At 40.2% G+C, this 21239-nt stretch overlaps 1 protein-coding gene across 1 annotated transcript in view; it reads left to right on the top strand.

The window, feature by feature from the left end:
• ACADM (acyl-CoA dehydrogenase medium chain) overlaps positions 1–21239 on the top strand; it is a 38402-nt gene that overhangs the window by 2923 nt on the left and 14240 nt on the right. The window contains exons 2-8 of the mRNA XM_077823718.1: positions 2579–2675; positions 6595–6692; positions 6799–6868; positions 11518–11618; positions 11708–11788; positions 18092–18222; positions 19632–19740. Of these exons, the coding sequence (XP_077679844.1) occupies positions 2579–2675; positions 6595–6692; positions 6799–6868; positions 11518–11618; positions 11708–11788; positions 18092–18222; positions 19632–19740 (687 nt within the window). The remainder of the gene's footprint in view (positions 1–2578; positions 2676–6594; positions 6693–6798; positions 6869–11517; positions 11619–11707; positions 11789–18091; positions 18223–19631; positions 19741–21239) is intronic.

The following is a 21239-nucleotide window of genomic DNA, read 5'->3' as shown; positions in this document are numbered from 1 at the left end:
ATAGTAGTACTCCACTACTCAGTTTTGTCTTAATTAGGAAAACGGGTGAGTACAGGGTGGGCTTAGCTAAGATAGTTTTGGTAAGTCTAAACTATAGTTGACTGCTTTTCCTTGTCTAGATGCATGTTAGTGTGTTTAGCATGATTTTAGCAGGTTGAGTTATAGCCTAGGTAAAAGCTAAGCCCAACCCAAAGTCAATCCCTTTTCCTAGCCAAAACAAAGCCGTTAGATCCCAAAAGGCATGAGTGACTGCCACAAGGACTGCAGCCGAAAGAAATTGTTACAAATTCTTGGCAAGATGAAAATTAGAAAAAGCCTTTCCAAAAACAGCTGTCCTGATATAATACAGTATACTGTCCTAGTCAGTGACACTGAATTCAAGAAATTTTGAAGGATCCAAGTCCCTAAGGTGTTTCAGATCTGTCACTTAGACATTTTTAGACAATTTTGTATGATTTTGTATGCTGTATGAATAATCATAGCAGTCGTTTGGCACATAGACAGAAATATAAGAAAGTGAAGTACACCATTTATTTCATAGTAGACATAACTTCCCTCCCCCCATTCCCCTTTTTTCAAGGTAGGGATAAGGGCAGCATTGTTTTTCTATAAAATTTTCTATGCTTGTTTGAGAAGTAACAAACTGTCACATTTTAACTGAACACACTATCCAAAAGATAAAGCCTCCAAGAATTCATAACTTCCTACTCAAAGAGTGAGGACTTATAACATATGTAATCAAATAATTTCTTACAGAGGAATTAATTAGGGAACGATTAATAACTTGCTTACTTACCAATTCAAGATGGTTATGCAACATTCAAGTATACTATAGCTTGCTTCTCTTCTCTTGCCATCTGAAGTTGTCTTCCTGTATCTCCTTACCTTCAAAACTTTCCATCTATTTTCAAGAAAACCTCAGAAAAGATTTTTTCCTTGTGTATACCTCTTAGTTGCTCTATGACTACCATTGCTATTTTAACTTGTAACTTTTGGGAGGCAGTTTTTATAGAAAATTTGATCCAGTGGAACTTCATTTTGTATCTTCAATCTGGTTGCTAGTCTAATTTTGTGCCCCAATGTGTTTCTTCTACCATCAAACGAGCAGTCTGCTTTCTGGGATTTGACAATTGTTTGTCATAGTCTCCATTGAAGTTATTGTAGTGTTTTCTGCATTAGTTTCATGAATCAAACATTTTAGTGCTGCATACTATGTGACTGTTATGCTGTGTCCAGGCATCTGACAGATTGTGTGTTTTCTTCTATATTTATCAAGAGAATGATGGACCTTTTAGCCAAAACAAAATCCTTGCTACTAAGAAAGTGTCTAATTATGTCCTTATATAGTCTTTAAAGATGACTTGTCATTACTATGTCATTTATTGAAACACTATGCTATCTTACATTCAGCTTATCTTTGATATCAGTAAAGGGAGGGACTTCTTTGGAAGGTGAAGTACAGTGCTGAAAGTAACTTACATTTGGTCAAATTCGTTGTTCCATATGTAACTGTATTTTCAAAGAAATGTTCAGTGGGTTTAATATTGTTTGCAAAGTATGCTCTTAAAAGTCTCATGGAGTTGACTTTTACACAAAGTCTGAACACTAAACTACCAAACTGAGGACCAGCTCACACTTACTTTGCTGGACTTATCAAATTGATTTACACTGTGCATGCTTCATTTGATCCAGTTCACTGCTGCTCTCCCCTCTTCACCCCCAGCTCTTCCCCCCCCACCCCAAAAAAAAAAGAAAAGAAAAGAAAACCCTTGAAAAATCTGTGTGTGTTTCTTCTTTGGGGAAATGTTGGAGCTATGTCATCAGTCTTAAGCAGAAATTGCATAGTAGAATCTTGTGTTGGTTAAGCACTGTACTTCTCTTCACAGCATGCCTTAAGATATAATAAACAATATACCTCCCGTCACCTAAGAAGCAAAGAACGTAAGAAGCACAGAAGAAAAATGGAAGGGAAAAAGTCAATGATCAACATTAGAGAGGAAAATAAACTCCGTATTTACTGCTGAGTCACAAACCTCTGGAGCAAAGTGACCATAGATCACTAGCCATCTGGGGCAGTAGTTCATTACAGAAAAAGCAAACAGAAAACAACGCATGCTCCATGAATTCCTCAGACTGAGATTTTTCCAAACAATATATTCTGGCAGATGCTGATTTCTAGGCAGAATGTTGTTATTATTGGCATTAAGGTTGTAAATACATGTAAAAGGTTAATTTAAAACAGGAGAAAAAAAATCAGTGCTTATATTACGCTTTTTTTCTTTCCTTTTTTCAAGGCCCCAGTGCTACAACATGTAGTGCATTGCTGGACCCACACACAGCCCCACTGAAGTCTTGTGTTCATGTGCTACACATTGCAGGGTCAGGACCTAAAATAGCTAAAACTTTTAAAAACACTTACAATTATTTTGCAACACTTGATGCAGTATGTGTTTAGAAAGATGAATGTATGTCTGTATTTAAATTTTAATGTGTTCTAAACCACTCCTGTAGTTCTTAAGGCTCCAAGAAGCTTTGCATTGTGAGCATGTTAAATCTCCTATTCCTTTATTTTAAACAGGTGCTTCGAGGCATTGCTCAATGTGGCTGGAGATCACAATCTAGTCAAGCTGCTGAAGTGTCACATCAGATTAAACCTGGAGCTGGCTTTAGTTTTGGTAAGTGGTCTGTGGGTCTGAAGAAATGTTGCTAAGCAGTTTATATGTAAAATTTGTTACAGTCTAGAGAAAGTAACTATCCTTCAGTAGCTCAGGAATGTGTTCCGTATTGTTGCAATGCAGGGCAATGCTGTAGTTCAGGTTGAGAAAACACTTTCATATGAAAGCCCTATTTTCATTTATTGTTATCTTTCTTTTAAAAAATATTTTTTAAGAGCCAAAATTCCTCTCTTGGTCAGGTCAGAAAACCCGTGTGTGTATGTATGTGGAGTTGGATTTTAAAAAAGAAAACTCAACTTCTTTTGGAGTTCTTCTGGGGTGGAATCTTTCTGCCCTTGAATAACTAACTCAAATGGCTTTCTTTTGAAATATAACAGTTTTCATGCTCCTTTAAGACTTTGTATTTGAAAGAGTGTAGTTTAGATGTAATTTAAGTTATAGCAGTTTAGATTTTCAAAAGTCTGCTCAGGTCACTTTCTGTAACTGTAACCACATACTGAAGTGTGATTCTCTGCATCTGTTAGTGTAGTTTTCATTAGTAATAAGAAAGATATAGTAGTGGTTTGGTCCTGACAATGTTTTGGACCTGTAGTTTGTCTCTTTGAAGTGTTGTACATCAAGTTTATATGAACTCTTTAAATAGAGGCATCCTTTTAACTTGAGATGAAAATGGCTGAACAAGGACTTCCTGTAATAGTATAACCATCTTAACTTTTCAACTTACTACCTATTCAGTGGTTATGTTACACTGTAGTCTAATGGCGTAATAAATTCAAATAATTTAGCAGGTGTATGAGTTCATCCTGATATGAGCACATAATTATAATTGAAGTGTCGTTATTGGAGAGGCAGTAGCTAGATATTTGGAAGAGTATGAGATATACTGCTTTGAAAATACCTGATTTCTGCTGCATTGTTAACATTAAGCTGAACTGGGACTGCTCAGTATTTGGTTCGCTGAGATCGCTTGAGGGTCCATGCTGGCCGGGGTCTGAAAGACTTGGCCTGCTAGTTTCAGCTTTGGTTTCCCCTGCCAAAGCAGGGTATATAAGGAGTATATGATGAGAACATAACTGCATTATACCCCACTAAAAAATTCCGGGTTTGCTTGGGCTATTCTATAGCAGGGTATTTCTCCCAGAATGGCTCAGCTCTTTTCACACAGGACTAATAGGCACTCAGCAGAATGAAACCATAGGTGTAATAACAGGTACCATGAGACTGCCCATCCTGGCCTTTCTGCCGGTTCCGTCTAACATCGCCCTTCCTGACATCAGGCGACAAGGCACCTTGCAGAATTTGCTCCTCAAAGTGCAAGACGTGCCCCATCTACCCTTGTTTAAAGATGTGTTTAATCCATTGAAACAATGTCTTAGCCCACGGCATCCCATTTGGACAGTTCTCCTCAGGAAACTCAATATCACCCTCGGGGCACATACTAGGTGGCAAGGACAAGCTTCAAACATAGCCAGTGCCTATCTCGTGAGAGATCCAGCACTCCAGCCCTCAAGTTTTGACCTTCCAGGTCATCTTTGGGTAAAGTTCAATTGCTTCAGATGTGGAGTGATCACATGTGCTGCTAATGACTATAACTAGTGCCTTTGTGACTCCCCACTTGGCTGCTATTGTCAGTTAGAAGATATGACATACTTGCAGGCTTTATCCATTGGCAAGCCTGCCCCTTGTGGACTTGCACACTGCTTTTCTGTCAGGTATTAAATGTTTAAGATACTTGGACTAACACACTTGATTTGATTGTGTAGATGCAATTGCAATAAATATTTAGTAGTTGGTTGAGCAACCTACAAAGAAAATACATCTGGAACGTCTGAATCTTCTGTGTAGAAGACTGTTGCTTAAAGACAAGGCCCTATATACTGTGTAATATGTCAGGAACCTTGGAATTAGGGGGCAGGGATCCACCAAGCCCTCACTTTCTTCATCCCCCTTTCTCTGTTCTAATCAGTACAGTGTTCCTTGCATTATTCATTTTGATAATAAATTAATTTTTTAAAATATCTTCCCCCACTGTGACCTAGAAACCTCTTGGTGCCAACTGACAGAGGTCACAACAGTATATTGGATTATAGGTATCCCCTGGGTTCTCCAAAAGTTAAGACAGATCACTAGAAGGCAATAAACAGATTCTAGGCAGAAAGTAGGTAGTAAACACTTATCTTTCTGGCTGTCCACTGTGTATTGTATGCCTCCAGGCCAATTCAATCAGCATAAAAAACAATGGATATACTTGGAGACAGGCTATGTTTGCAGTCTGGGCCAGATGCAGGCCCAAGGATTTACAAAGACAAAGGAACCCCAAGATAAGCCTCTCGAGACCTTCTGGGCTAAGGGACCATATTCTGTAACTGCATAAAAGAAGTAGAGAGGAGATTAGATTTCATCCTTCAGTCTGGGAAGACAAGCTGATCTTATGAAAGGAGGGTCTAAGCCAATGGTCACCAACTGGTTGATTGCGATCGACTGGTCGATCCTGGAGACTCTCCCAGTGGATCGCGATCTCCAGTCACTAAAAGTCTGGCTGTGTGGTTCAGGAGGGCTGCCCCTAAGGCAGGCTCCCTGCCTGCCCCACGCCACTCCCAGAAGCGGCCGCATTTGGGTGGCGGGGAGACGGCAGGAGTCTCCGTGCACTGCTCCTGCCTACAAGCACCACCCCCAGAGCTCCCATTGGCTGGGAATGGGGAACCGCAGGAGTGGTGCCTACAGAGAGGGGCAACGTGTGGAGAAAAGTGTGTCCCCCTTCTCCCTCCCTCAAGGGGCCAGGCCAGGGTGCATCAGCCCTTCTGGGAGAGGCATGGGGCCAGGGCAGGCAGGGAGCCTGCCTTAGCCCTGCTGCGCCACTGACCAGGAGCTGCCTGAGGTAAGTGCCGCCCGGCGGGAGCCCGCACCAACCCCCAGCCCTGAGTCCCCACCCGGAGCCTGCACCCCAAACTGCCTCCTGCACCCCCAAACCCCCAGCACTGAGCCCCCTTCCGGAGCCAGCACCCCATGCCCCCTCCTACATGCCGCCCCAGCCCGCAACCACACTAAGGGCAGGTGGTGACGAGGTGCTTCACAACCCTGGGTACCCCTGGGAAGTATCACGCCCACATTGACATTTTTAATGTTCTTCAGATCACTGCATCATCAATAAATAAGTGCATTGTACATGTAGTTAGGTGAAAAGTGGAGGTTTATGCCCTTAGGTAGGGGAAGGCTGAGCCTTTTTGGCCCCCAGGAGGCAACTGAGGATGTTTTTTCTTTTTCCTGCCCTTCAGGTGGGAGCAGATCTAAGTTCTGTGTAAGCTGGGCAGCAGCCTATTTAACGCTGTGCAGGCACTCAGGGAACCGGCCTGGGGACCTGCCAGCCCCAACTCTGCTGCGGCACGGCCCCAGGCATGGCCGGGGAAGGGGCGCCTATCCTGCAGCCTCAGCCCTGGAGCTGCCGCTGCGGGGAGAGGCCCCTCTGCCGCCCAGCCCAGCTGCTGCTGTAGGGGGAGAGAGCTGGTGGGGAGTTCTCTTTCCTTGCCATAGCCCCAGGTCAGCTTGCACTTCAAACCCCTCATCCCCGGCCCCACCCCAGAGCCCTCACACCCCTGCACCCAATCCTCTGCTCCAGCCCTAAACCCCTCATCCCTGGCCCCACCCCAGAGCCCGCACCCCTAGCTGGAGCCCTCACACTCCTGCACCCCAACCCTCAGCCCTCCCCCTGAGCACTCCCCACCCCAAATCTGAACCCCTCGGCCCCACCCCCATCACATGAATTTTGTTATGTGCTTCACACCTCACCTCCATATTGGTACACATAACATTCATTCCGCACATGGGTGGGAAAAATTAGAGAGAACACTGGAGTAGATCAGTAGTTCTAACAAGCAGTAAGACTAACTAGAATTTGTGACTAAAATGTTTTGTTTTCTAGAGCTCAGTGATGAACAGAGAGAGTTTCAAGCTACTGCTCGTAAATTTGCTAGAGAGGAAATCATCCCTGTTGCTGCACAATATGACAAAACTGGAGAGGTAGGCTTGCCATATTTTTGTGGGGAAAATAGGTGTGGATATTCAACATTTTCCAGTTCTGCAGAAATTAATTGAATGACTGAGGGTATAAATACTTTCTTTTCAGTATCCTGTTCCCCTTATAAAACGGGCATGGGAACTTGGTCTGATGAATTCACACATACCAGAAAGTTGTGGTGAGTAAGCAGCTTTTTTAAGCTTATAAAATAAGAGAAATGAAGAAGAATGATACAGAGGACTTTTTTTTTTTTTTAAAGGTAATGTTGTGTGGTTGGTACAAAATAAACTACTCCGAATTTGAAGATGTAAATGAATAACAGGTATATTCAATAGGCAAGCTGACTTGTTCAGTGCATTTTTAAAAATTCCTAGATATTAAAAGACAAAATGCACGAATACAACAGCATTCACTAACATAGTAGAGCCTGGGGGCTTCTACTGGAAAAAACATACAGCATTATCATAGAATCTCAGAATGTAGAGCTGGAAGAGACATTGAAAAGTCATCAACTCCAGCCCCCTGTGCTGCGGCAGGACCAAGTAAACTTGGCCATTCCTGACAGGTGTTTGTCCAATCTGTTCTTAAAAACCTTCAGTGATCAGGATTCCACAACCTCCTTTGGAAGCCTATTCGAGAGCTTAAATGCCCTTCTAGCTAGAAAGATTTTCCTAATATCTAACTTAATTCTCCCTCACTGCCGATTTAAGCCCATTATTTCCTGTCCTACTTTCAGTGGACGTGGAGAGCAATTGGTCAGTCTTCTTTATAGCAGTCCGTAACAATTTGAAGACTATCAAGTTTTTTCTCCAGACTAAATGTGTTCAGTTTTCTTAACCTGATTTATGATGAAATGTTTTCTAAACTTTATCATTTTTGTTGCACTACTCTGGACTCTCTCCAGTTTGTCTGTGTCTTTCCTAGTGTGGTACCGAGGATTTGCACAGTACTCAAACATGGGTCTTACCAGTGTAGTCTGAGTTGGGCAGTTACTTTCCATGTCTTATATTCGACACTCCTGTTAATATAATGATAGCCTTTTTCGCAGCTGGATCACATTGTTGACTCGAATTCAATTTGTAATCCGCTAGTGCCCCGTAGGTCCTATCAGTTCTATCAACTAACCAAGTATTCCCCATTTTGTAGTTGTGCATTTGATTTTCCTTCCTAATTACTTTGTGCTTGTCTTTATTGAATTTTATCCTGTTGATTCAGACCAATTTTTCTAATTTCTCAATGTCCTTTTGAATTCTAATTCTGTCCTCCAAAGTGCTTCCAACCTCTCTCAGCTTTGTGTCATTGGCAAATTTTGTAAGCATTCCTTTCACTCCATTATTCAAGTCATTAAAGAAATTATTGACTAGTATCAGACACAGGACTGATCCCTGTGGAACTTCATTAAATATGTCCTCCCAGTTTGTCAGCGAACCCTTGATAAACTATTCTTTGAGTAGTCTTTCTTTCCAGTTTTGTACCAACTTTATAGTAATTTCATCTAGACCACATTTCCCTGGTTAGCCTATGAAAATGTCTTGTGGAACTGTGTCAAAAGCTTTACTAAAATCAAGAGATACTAAGTCTACAGCTTCTCCTCATCCAGTAACCCTGTGAAAGACTAAAATTAGGTTGGTTTGACATGGTTTGGTATTGACAAATCCATGCTGGCTATTCCTTATAACCCTATAGTCCTGTAGGTGCTTACAAATTTGTTATTTAATAATTTGTTCCAGTATCTTTCCAGGTTTTGGAGTTAGGCTGATGGGTCTATAATTTCCTGAGTCATCTTTGTCTCCTTTTTAAAGATAGGTACTATGTTTTCCCTTTTCCAGTCCTCTTGAGTTCTTGATGATAATTGCTACTGGGTTCGAGATTGCTTCAGCTAGTTCTTTAAGTACCCAAGGATGAATTTCATCAGGCCCTGTGGACTTGAATACTTCTAATTTATTTAAACGTTCTTTAACCTGCTCTTTACATATTTTGGCTTTTCTTCACCCTTCTTGTTAATATTTATTGTGTTGAAGTAACGCCCTATTTAGTGAAGACGGAAGAAAAATAGGCATTAAACACCTAACCTTCTTGATGTCATCAGTTATTAGCTCTCCTTCCCCGTTAATTAGAGGACTTAAGCTTTTCTTTGTCTTTTTTTCTTACTTTATTGTATTTAAGGAACCTCTTATTGCCTTTTATGTCTCTTGGTACGTGTAACTTATTTTGTTCCTTAGTCTTTCTGATTTTGTCCCTTCATACTTGTGCTGTTCTTTTGTACTTCTCTTTTCATCCTTTCCACTTTTTGTAGGATTCCTTTTTGATTTTCAGGTAATTGAACAGCTCCTGATAGGAAAAATAGTTAAAGAGGCCAGTATGGCTCTATCTTTCCTCTGCGTCAGAATAGTTTGCAGTTGTGCCTTTAATATTGTCTTCTTGAGAAACTGCCAGCTCTCCTGAACTCCTTTATCTCTTACATTTTATTCCTATAAGATCTTACGTATCAGTTCCCTGAGTTTGTCTACTTTGTTGAAGTCCATTGTCATTTATATTGGTGCTCTCATTCCTTCCTTTCCTTAGAATCAGGAAATCTATTATTTCATGATCACTTTCATCCAAATTGCCTTCCATCTTCTGATTCACGACCAATTCCCTCTCAAGTCTAAAATGGCTGTCCTCCTGGTTACTTCCTTCACTTTCTGGATGTACGTGTCCCCAGTACGTTCCAAGCCTTACTGGAAATTGTGTTTTGCTGTATTACTTTTCCAACAGGTGTCTGGGAAGTTAAAGTCCTCTATTACTACTATGTCTTGTGTTTTTGGATATTTCTGTTTGTTCTAGAAATGCCTTCTCCACCTCCTCTTCCTGATGTGGTGGCCTATAGTAGACCCCTACCATGGCCCTTTTCCCCCTCTTTTATCTTTACCCAGAGACTTTTTCCGCTGGTCTGCCTCTTACCTTTTCATGGACCCCAGAATGCATGTATTCTTGATGTATAATGGAACACCTCCTCCCTTTTTTCCCTTCCTGTCCTTCCCGAATAAGCTATACCTCTCTATACCAATATTCCAGTCATGAGACTTATCCCACCAAGTTTCTGTGATGCCGGTTTAGTCATCATTTAGCTTATGTACGACTCTCTTCCACTTCTTCCTGTTTATTCCCCAAACTCCTTGCATTTGTGTATAGAAATATAAGATGTTGAACAGTTTCCCCCACTGATTTCTCTTTTGTTGCTCCTATGACCTTACTGTAATTTTCCATGTCCCACTGCCCCTCCAACACCTAGCCTTCTTTTAAGGTTGCCTTCTTTATGCCTATCTATGGGCTTTGGTCACCTGCCACCTTTTGAACATAATTTAAAGCTCTCCTCACTAGGAGATTTTCTTCCCCTTCCATGTCAGGAGGACCCCATCTCTTCCTCGCAGATTTTCTTTTGTAGTGTGATTTAGAAGAAGGTACATAGTTAACTTCAGTGATTATTATTTTTATTTTTTTAAACCAGGGTATTTTGAAGGAATCTCACTACAGTATCTAAATATAATATGGAATTAATCAAGAGTGATCGTTGTAGAAGAAATCATTTTGTTGCAGGCCTCAAGTCTGGTAACAATGTGATGCAATCACAAAAAAAGACACTATCCTCTGTAGGCTTTAAAGGACTACTCGGGCTGACTGTGGAAACTGGAGGTTAGATTGAGACCTATCAATTTAGGGCCAGATTCTCTGCTATGGCTGGCATCTACTTGGTGTAGTAGGGGAAGTATCAGGGAGCTGATTACTTCCCAGTTTCTCTGTCTGTCTTGGTCTAGGCCAGGGGTGGGCAAACTTTTGGCCTGAGGGCCACATTGGGGTGTGAAACTGTATGGATGGCCGGGTAGGGGAGGCTGTGCCTCCCCAAACAGCCTGGCCCCCTCCCACTTCCCACCCCCGATTGTCCCCCTCAGAACTCCCAGTCCATCCAATCCCCCCGCTCCTTGTCCCCTGACTGCCCCTTCCCGGGACCCCCTGCTCCAAACCGCCCCCCTGGGGACCCCACCCACTATCCGACCCCCCCTGCTCCCTGTCCCCTGACAGGCCCCCCCAGGACTCCCATGCCTATCCAACTGCTCCCTGTCCCCTGACTGCCCCCCGGGACCTCCTGCCCCTTATCCAACCCTCCCACCCCCCAATGCTGCTCAGAGCAGTGGGAGTTCACAGCCTGGCCGGAGCCAGCTGCACTGCCTATGCGGCTGCGGGGAGGGGGGACAGCAGGGGAGGGGCTGGAGGCTGAAGGGCCTGGCAGGACATGCCTGCGGGCTGTAGTTTTCCCACCTCTGGCACCAGTTAGAGCAGCCTAAGGGCTGACCCCAGAGGGACCATTCACCAATTGGAGACTATTTGGAGCACATTCCTTTCATTTGGGCCAGAAGGGGGATGGTGTAGGAGTCCACACTGCCAGCTTTTCAGCTCAGAACTCTTATGGTCCAGGAAAATTCTCGGCTGGCTGGATAACAGCTAGAATCTGGAGGCACAAGGGTCCAGTATGGAGGGCAGAGAGCAAGAGTATTGACAACAAGAAGTTCATACAAAAACACTTTTGTCTTAGTTCTTTGTAGCTTGCCAAGAAGATCGCTCGCAGAAACCCTGGAGTGTGAAATTTTATTTTTTAAAGTCTTACTTGTTTGGCAAAACTCTAAATTCTCATGCTTGGGGAATTGACTATTTGGATAAAATGTGATAAATACAGACATATCCAAGGGGATATGTTTTTCATATTTCCTTGAATTTGTCTGTATAAAGAATTGTTGCATGCTTTGGCTGTAAACTATTTTTGGTAAAAAATAAACTATTTAACTGTAGGTGGACTGGGCCTTGGCAGTTTCGAAGCTTGCCTTATTACAGAAGAATTAGCTTATGGATGTACAGGGGTCCAAACTGCTATTGAAGCAAATTCCTTGGGAGTAAGTCTTAACATTTTTTTTCTACTATTTTTGACCAGAGTTTATAGAATGCTGTTCACTATTTTAAAAGAATAAATCTTCTCTTGTAGCAAATGCCAGTCATCATTGCAGGAAATAAGCAACAGCAGAAGAAATATTTGGGGAGAATGACTGAGGAGCCACTGATGTGTGTAAGTGTAGCTGCTACTTTGTCGAATGCTTATGGTCCATGATATCTTATTTTGCTTTCTTTTGAAGAAAATGTAAAGGGATATGTACTTAATTCAAATAGGTATTTAAATATAACTAGACATCACAATTTACTGTAAGGTCCGGGATAGTAAGTGGAACACATTCAGTTAGCAAATAGAAGTTATCTGGAGTACAGTCAACCAGAAATCCTGAAGTAGTTGTTTCAAAATCTAACTTCTATTTCAAGAAGAGGAGTTCGGGGTGGGAGGTGGAAAAAAATCACATTTATGTAATCACAGGCAGATTTCAGAAAATAATTAAAAATATGGCCCAACACCTAAAGGCATAAAAACATGCTGAAGTACTATAAACTCTCAGTAGCTGCTGTATCTAGAAGATAGTGAGGATTCAGATGTCTACTTCAATAAAGGCTGCATAAATAAGCAGCCAAAAATAGAGCATTACAAAAGAACAGGATAAACATAAAATATTCCTTTGCACTTTTAGCTCCAGATTTCAAAGCACTTTACACTCTCAAATATGGAAATTAAGGCACCGAGAATGCGTGACCCTGAACAAGTTTCAACATGTATCATATTAGAGTTGAAGTATAGAAACCAGATTGATAAATATATCTGGACCACTTGGTAATAGTGACCATAATATAATTAAATTTAATATCCTTGTGGCGAGGAAAACACCACAGCGGCCCAACACTGTAGCACTTAATTTCAGAAAGGGGAACTACACAAAAATGAGGAGGTTAGCTAAACAGAAATTAAGATACAGCGCCAAAAATGAAACCCTTGCAAGCTGCATGGAAACTTTTTAAGGACACCATAATAGAGGCTCAACTTAAATGAATACCCCAACCAAAAAAGAGCCACTGTGGCTAAACAACAAAGTAAAAGAAGCAGTGAGAGGCAAAAAAGGTATCCTTTAAAAAGTGGAAGTTAAATCTTAGTGAGGAAAATAGAAAGGAGCAGAAACTCTGGCAAATGAAGTGTAAAAATATAATTAGGAAGGCCAAAAAAAATTTGAAGAACAGCTAGCCAAAGACTCAAAAAAGTTATAGCAATGTTTTAAGTACATCAGAAGCAGGAAGCCTGCTAAATAGCCAGTGAGGCTACTGGACAATCAAGATGCTAAAGGAGCACTCAAGCACAATAAGGCCATTGCGGGGAAACTCAATGAATTCTTTGCATCGGTCTTCACAGCTGAGGATGTTAGGGAGATTGCCATCCCCATGAGCCATTCTTTTTAGGTGACAGATCTGAGGAACTGTCCCATATTGAGGAGGTGGTTTTGGAATAAATTGCTAAACTAAACAGTAATAAGTCACCAGGACCAGATGGTATTCACCCAAGAGTTCTGAAGGAACTCAAATGTGAAATTGTAGGCCGACTAACTGTTGTCTGTAACCTATCATTTAAACCAGCTTCTGTACCAAAAGACTGGAGGACCGCTAATGTGACGCCAGTTTTTAAGAAGGGCTCCAGAGGTGAACCTGGCAATTACAGGCCAGTAAACCTGACTTCAGTACTGGGCAAAATGGTTGAAACTATAGTAAAGAACAAAATTGTCAGACGCATAGATGAACATAATTTGCTGGGGAAGAATCAACATAGTTTTTGTAAAGGGAAATCATGCCTCCCCAATCTACTAGAATTCTTTGAGGGGGTCAACAAGCATGTGGACAACGGGGATCCAGTTGATAAGTGTATTTAGATTTTCAGAAAGCCTTTGGCAAGGTCCTTCACCAAAGGCTTGTAAGCAGTCATGAGATAAGAGGGAAGGTTCTCTCATGGATTGCTAACTGGTTAAAAGATAAGAGACAAAGGGTTGGAATAAATGGTCAGTTTTCAGAATGGAGAGAGGTAAATAGGGGTGTCCCCCAGGGGTCTGTACTGGTCTCAGTCCTATTCAACATATATTCATAAATGCTCTGGCAAAAGGGGTAAACAGTGAAGTGATAAAATTTGTAGATGATACAAAACTACTCAAGATAGTTCAGTCCCACACAGACTGCAAAGAGCTACAAAAGGATCTCTCAAAACTGGGTGACTGGGCAACAAAATGGCAGATGTTGATAAATGCAAAGTAATGCACATTGGAAAACATAATCCTAACTATACATATAAAATGATGGGGTCTAAATTATCTGTTACCACTCAAGAAAGATATCTTGGAGTCACTGTGGATAGTTCTCTGAAAAAAATCCACTCAATGTGCAGCAGCAGTCAAAAAAGCAAACAGAATGTTGGGCATCATTAAGAAAGGGATAGATAATAAGACAGAAAATATCGTATTGCCTCTGTAAATCCATGGTATGTCCACATCTTAAATATTGCGTGCAGATGTGGTCACCCCATCTCAAAAAAGATATCATTGGACTTGGAAAAGGTTCAGAAAAGGGCAACAAAAATGATTAGGGGTCTGGAACGGCTGCGAAATGAGGAAAGATTAATAAGATTGGGACGTTTCAGCTTGGGGAAAAAAGAGAACTAAGGAGGCGTATGATAGTCTATAAAATCATGACTGGTGTGGAGAAAGTAAATAAGGAAGTGTCATTTACTCCTTCTCTTAACACAAGAACCGGGGTCCCCAAATGAAATGAATAGGCGGCAGGTTTAAAAACAAACAAAAGGAAGTATTTCTTCACATAACACACAGCCAACCTGTGGAATTCTTTGCCAGAGGCTGTTGTGACAGATAATACTATAATGGGTCAAAAAAGAATTAGATAAATTGGAGGCTAGGTCCATCAATGGCTATTAGCCAGGATGGGCAGGGATGGTGTCCCTAGCCTCTGTTTGCCAGAAGCTGGAAATGGATCACTTGATGATTACCTGTTCTGTTCATTACTTCTGGGGCACCTGGCATTGGCCACTGTCAGAAGACAGGATACTGGACTAGATGGACCTTTGGTCTGACCCAGTATGGCCATTCTTATGTTCTTATCTATTATTGAAGTTTTATCAGCATAGTAAACCAATTAATCACTCAGTTGCTTGGACTCATTTGACCCTGTGTGTTTTTTTGTTTAAATACTTAGAGGACTGCATCAGTAAGTAGCTTTTCAATACCCTAATCCCAAATGTGTAAATTTTAGTTCTGGTAGTCCAAGAAACTTAGCTTTATCAATGTGTCTCATTTATCACAAATTTGCAATAAATGTGTTTAGTATTCTTATTCATCATAGTGGCTTATTGTGAGCTTCCACCCTATCAGAGCCTATACAGAATAGAGCACCCCTAATGTTGTGGTATCTTTAGTCTTAAGATTTGCTTTGTACTGTATCCGAAAGATAAAACTAAAGTTTATATGTGAGCCCCACTTTCCTGATGATCTTTATGTATAGTTGTCTTAGTAAAGGGCTTCACCAGGTCCTTGATGGGATCTATTAGGAAAAACAGTTCGAGTTTGCATGTAGAGAGTAGAACGTTAGATGAATATGTTTGCACGTGTTTATACTGTATGTACCTGTGTATGTGTGTGTATGTATTACATACTTGACAGCCCGCTGTTTGTGTGTATTTGTAATGAAAGGATAATTGCCTTTCAGAACTGAGCATAACTGTAATTTTTTTGGCAAGAAATATGAATGCCATCTCAGTCAGTGTTGTTTCTGATACTATGATGCATGGAGGGTGGAAAGACAGCATTTCTTTAACAGCTAAACTAAGACATGCCTCATTGTGACACAGGGGCTCATTTGTGCTTCACTCTGTCAGCAGCCCTTGTCATAATCCTGACATAGGCCTGACATAATTGCTGTACCTAATATGTCATATCTGTATTTAAAAGGTGGCATGTAAGTTATCATTAGAAAACTAATAACTCACTGATGATTAACATTTTTGCATGATGTATGTAGTGGATGTGTATACAAAATTCTAAATATGCTCCAGAATTATATTCTTAAAATGTGTTTGGCATGTAATGCATAAGCACAGACTGCCTTAGACAAAGCCTCGTCTTCAGGCAGACAATTAAGGTACATGTTCGGTAAATAAAACTATCAAGTGCAGGAGGAGATAGCATGACGTCTATGCCCAACAGGAGAGAAGCTTGGTCTGGTTTTACTTTTTGAAAAATACATTGCAGATGTATTTACTTGTATATAAAGATGGGGGCTGAACCTCAAATGATAAGCAATTGAATCAAATGGTAATATACAATACTACTGTATTATAAGATGGTATAGAGTGGAGGTCTTCTCTGAAAACTAATGACACACTAGTGATTAATCTCATTGTGAAATGTATGTATTAATACTATCTGAGGAGATAGGGATACATAATGATATTATGCTTTAAAGTTTGTGGCCAAATAGGGAGAAACAAGCTTCCTTCCAGATAGGAGACAAGGCCTCTATTTGTCTCCTATGTAAATTAAGCATGGCGCAATCAAAACAGTGGAAGCCCTATTTACGTACAGGGGGATGGGAAGACCAGAGGAAAGGAAAAACAGCATGAGGTCATCCTGCCTCTTGAAACAAAGTAATTGAACTTTGAAAGATATAAGCAAAGAAAGAAGCCATCTTTGGCATCCATCACTAGACAGACACAAGGGAACAGAGCTCTTGTAAGCTAAGAAAGATGGGGTCCTTCAGTGAAGGAGGGAGATAGATTTGAAGTCCCTGGGAATTGAATATAGGTGAGAAACCTCATTAGGCAAAGATCTTTCACCCAGGAAGACAAGGGGAAGCTAGCCCCTTGTGCTTCTGTGGAAGGTCCTGACTGAGAGGAAGTCAGCCATGGCTGGGGAAAAAGGAAGACTGGTGAGAGAAACCATCTTGAACAAATCCTGTACTTTGCTAGCTTAAGTTTGAGACTTTTTGATTCGTTTGTAACGCTTTATAACATTATTCCTTTTTCTTGGCACCAGTTAGCCTATGTCCTATTGTAAATAAATTTGTTTTATTTTTACTATAAGCCAATTCAGTACTGTGTTTAAAGGGAAAGGTGTATTTACTCCAGTTAAGTTAATAAGCTGTCATGTGCTTTTGTGTCATTAGAGGAACAAACAAACCTTATATTTTTCTGAACTGTCCAAGAGAGGGCTGGACATTAGAGCACACAGTTTGGGGAACAATTAGGATTGGGAGTGTATTGGGATCACCCTGCAAATATTAACCGCGGCTGGCAGAAAGCCACATAGGGGTGACCGGCGTGTTGCAGGCAGGCTGCTAGGGTCAGAGTTGCAGGACCAGAGCTGCAGATATACATAGGCGCTCAGGGCATGACCTGCATGTTGTTGCTGACCGTGAATGTCATGGCTTGGAGTTACAGTAGCAAAGCATTTGAGGCACCCAGGGTTACAGGGCAGGTGGTTACTCAACCCCTCGCTATTCTGGATTGCATCCTGAACCCTGTGACGCTCATACAATTGGGTTTTTTGTACTCAATAGAAGAAGTACAAACACTGGACTAAGTTCTACTCTCTGACACACTGGTATACTCTTCTGTATCAAATAAGGAACTTTCGCTATTCAAAATTATACTGGTATTAGAGTCTAAATTTTTTTCTGCTGTAAAGGTGTAACACAGACTGCATTACAAGCTTCCCTGTGTTCCATCAGTAGTGTGACTTAAGCATATCCTTTAGGGACCATATCCTAGAGGTGAGAGGAAAGTCCATTCCTTTTTAATCCATGTGTTTTCTGCCAACAAGGTGCCATTTTTAGTAGTGCACAGTCGCTTACATCACTGGATTGAGACCACCTTTTTTTTAATATAGGCTTCTGAATATTGAATACAAACTTTCAGTCACTATCAGCCTGGGCTGGATTCAAATTAGCAGCTTAAAAGTGAGGTGGTTTGTATTCTGATAATAATTTTAAGAGCCATTCAGTCCCCCAGTAAAGCACTGTTACTATACACAGACTGAATTATTAACAATTTTTACACTATGGTGCATCAAGGATATAAAGATAACAGGGGAGTCTTAAAAAATAAAAATAAAATTGAGTTGTTACCCACATTACTTACTACTTACCTATTATTTCAAAAAGTAAACTGCACAGTATAGCTTGTCAAAATTTTCCACAATGTCTAGTAATTCACTTTGGAAGTTTAAACCTATTAAACATATTTTTGCATTTTATCTATTCTTTTTGGTAAGGCTTCTTTTAATTCATTTGTGGAAACACATTGAGTGAGATGAAAAAATCAAGACCATTATAAGCAATAGTTTGGTACCTACACAGTGTGATAGTCTATTCAGTCCTCGTCATAAAATGAAGTGACTTTTGTTATTCTGTGCCTTGCTTTGGTTTTTTTTTTTTTTTTCCCTTTTAGGCCTACTGTGTAACAGAACCTGGAGCAGGCTCTGATGTGGCTGGTATAAAAACGAGAGCTGAGAGGAAAGGAGATGAATATGTCATTAATGGTCAAAAGATGTGGATCACCAATGGTGGCAAAGCTAACTGGTACATTAACTGCTTATTAATTGGCTTTACGGTTTCAATTACTTTGTGTTCAGCCCTTCACCATGTTTTATATATAACAGAAAATTTCCTCTGACTAAGATAAGTATTAGGCTCTCTTTTTTATGATCCCTGTTCTAAATCTTCATGTTCATTACATTCTATTTTGAGCTGTGATCAATATATCACTACAGAATTTTGCAGCTAACAGTGCACACTTTAGTGCCCCACAAGATCTACTAAGGAAGCCACCAGATAACAAAACTACTGAAAATTTGTTTGATAGCAGCATGATTTAAAAGCCAATTAATTCTACCTATTTTTAAAGGGAGGAAAAGTACAGAGAATGACTTACTTGCACAGTACTCAAAAGAACTTGTCTTATTATTCATTACTCTGCCTTGATTGTATACATGGTCACTGAGCGTAGTTTTCTTCTAGCCACATATACAGCTATACGACACGTGTCACTTCCCACACAGATGGTTATAAAAAAAAGTTACATTTGTGTGGTGTCTTAAAGAGAATACTTTCCGAGCTATCCCCAAATCTAGATGTTCATAGAATATCAGGGTTGGAAGGGACCTCAGGAGGTCATCTAGTCCAACTCCCTGCTCAAAGCAGGACCAATCCCCAATTTTTTCCCCAGATCCCTAAATGGCCCCCTCAAGGATTGAACTCACAACCCTGGGTTTAGCAGACCAATGCTCAAACCATGTTGTTACCTTGAAGTCTGAAAAGAGCATTTTTTTTAGAAGTACAGTTCTCTCATCCTGACCTAGTTAATATCCTGTACAACCTGCTTCAAAGAAATTTGCTTAATGGTTCAAGATCTTTAAGGAGGAACCATTTAATACCACCTAGCATATATCTTATGTCATCAGTGAATACTACAGGAGGTGACTTATCAAATTTGTTTCATTTTTCTTTTAGAAATGAGCTGCAACTTAGACCTAGAAGAATAAAATTAGTCCCTTCCATGAGACTAAAGGTTTTCACACAATCACCTCCTCCCCTAATCCTTGATCTGCTGTGAAATGACCCATCTCTGCAATAGCTTTTTCATAACCTTCCTAAAGATAGTAACTAATATAATAAAAAATCACATTGCAATATGAGGAAACAGTTCTTTGTATCAGTTATTTGTTTGTGTAATTTTGTTGGCACTTCCAGTACACCCACCACTGTGGTATGTAAGTGCCTCAGTAGAAATATTTCCAATTTAAAGCAGGCTGTCTGTTGTTCATGTCATCTGTCAGAAGAAAATAACTTAATGCCTCCTTTTAAGAATCTCTTGATAGGGTTAATGTAATATGGTAGTTAGTATCTATCTTAAAAAAAACTTGTATCTGTTTATCTCTTAATCATGAAGACAGGTTTGAGTCACTCAAGTTACTGTGTGTTTGCACTAGGTATTTTTTGTTAGCTCGTTCCAGTCCTGATCTGAAAGCCCCTGCCAGCAAAGCCTTTACTGGATTTATTGTGGAAGCAGACAGCCCTGGAATCCAAATGGGAAGAAAGGTGGGGTGTATATGCATAGATATTTATAAGAGTGCTAGTTAGGTACTAGGAATTGCACTTTTCAAAAACAGTAATGATACTATTAATATGAATGCTTTTTAACATATTAGGTATACAACATAATTGTGCCTAGCACAAGAAAACATTTTTGTACTCATTGCTATTTCTATATTGTGACTCATTTTTAAAGATGTTTGAAATAAATTAGTGGTGACTTACTAGGTCTATCATATTAGTATTATGGGTTTATTTCAAGTCAACATGAGGCTTGGTCACCTGGATGGTTTTAAAAAAAAAAAAAAGCCTGCTTTGATCTTGTTTACACTGGTGTATCTCTATAAATAACCATGGAGTTACACCACTGCACATAAGAAATATGTGAAATCAGAATTGCACCTAAGACCAACTTTTCTTGTAATCAGAGGACTTTCTTTCTTTTGACTGCTGATCTGTGTGTGTGTGCGCACGCGCGCAAGGAAGCATGACTGATGGGAGTAAGGAAGGAGCAGCTTATCTGCAAAACCGCACACCTTGAATTCTGTCTGAAAAGATTTTACCTATTGTTTCAAGTAACACCTAACTATTGAAAATGAAAAATTACTTATCCTCTATATTTTACTGTTGTGTATTTGACATAACTACATGTATAGTCAATTTCATTGGATCCTCTGCATAGAGAGCCAGTCTCTTTTTCCTGTTTGTGTGGGTGTTTAAAAGTAGCATGGAAAGGGAAAAATGTGATTAAACACCCACAAAAATTGTGAAGGGGAAGGGGGAGAAGGGGAATGACTCATGGGCCAGTGTGGTGCCTGAAATCATTTTGCCAACTTGATGGGTAACTTGAAATGTCCATTTATTTAGAAGAAGAACATATGTCTCTCCTTTCCTTTCCTGACTCCCAGCCATGACTGTTCTGCCACTTGAACAGCACCAGTATATGCAGCAGGTGGAGCCATGCTGCAGATCAAATTTGTTGTTTTACATTGTGGAGCGGTATCATAAATTCTGTTTACTGATTGGTCTATTTCTTGCGGGTGATCAAAGGGACTCTGTCATATCAACTTAAACCTGAAATTTATATATTTGTATTTTCTCAAATAAATCCAAAATTAAAACAACCTTGTACAAAACATACTTCAATAGAAATATTTTTGACTTTATAACATTTCAGTAGAATCTATTTCTGAAAGAACAGTTTCTCTCAAAGAGCTTGTCACTAAAATGTTTTATTGCTAGTGCTTGAAACTGCTTTAGAAAATGGCTGTAAGCAAAAGGTGAAACTAGCGATTTTTCATTGTACTTAGAAAAATAAAGGGAATAAAAAGCATAAGGAAAAGAATGATTGATTTTTTTTTAAAAAAAAAATCATTGTTTTAATGAACTCCTTGAGTGTTTTTAGCATAAGTAAAGAAATTGTTTTTGGTTGCTTGTTTATCAACCAGAAGTAACTCTTCAAGGTTAAAACCACCAAATGCAGTCAGGGCAGTTGTTTAAATTTT

This window comes from Eretmochelys imbricata, chromosome 8, assembly GCF_965152235.1.
Source record: "Eretmochelys imbricata isolate rEreImb1 chromosome 8, rEreImb1.hap1, whole genome shotgun sequence".
In the NCBI taxonomy this organism is placed as follows: Eukaryota; Metazoa; Chordata; order Testudines; family Cheloniidae; genus Eretmochelys; species Eretmochelys imbricata.
Note: the sequence above shows the minus strand (reverse complement) of the source record. Positions and strands in the feature narration are given on the sequence as shown.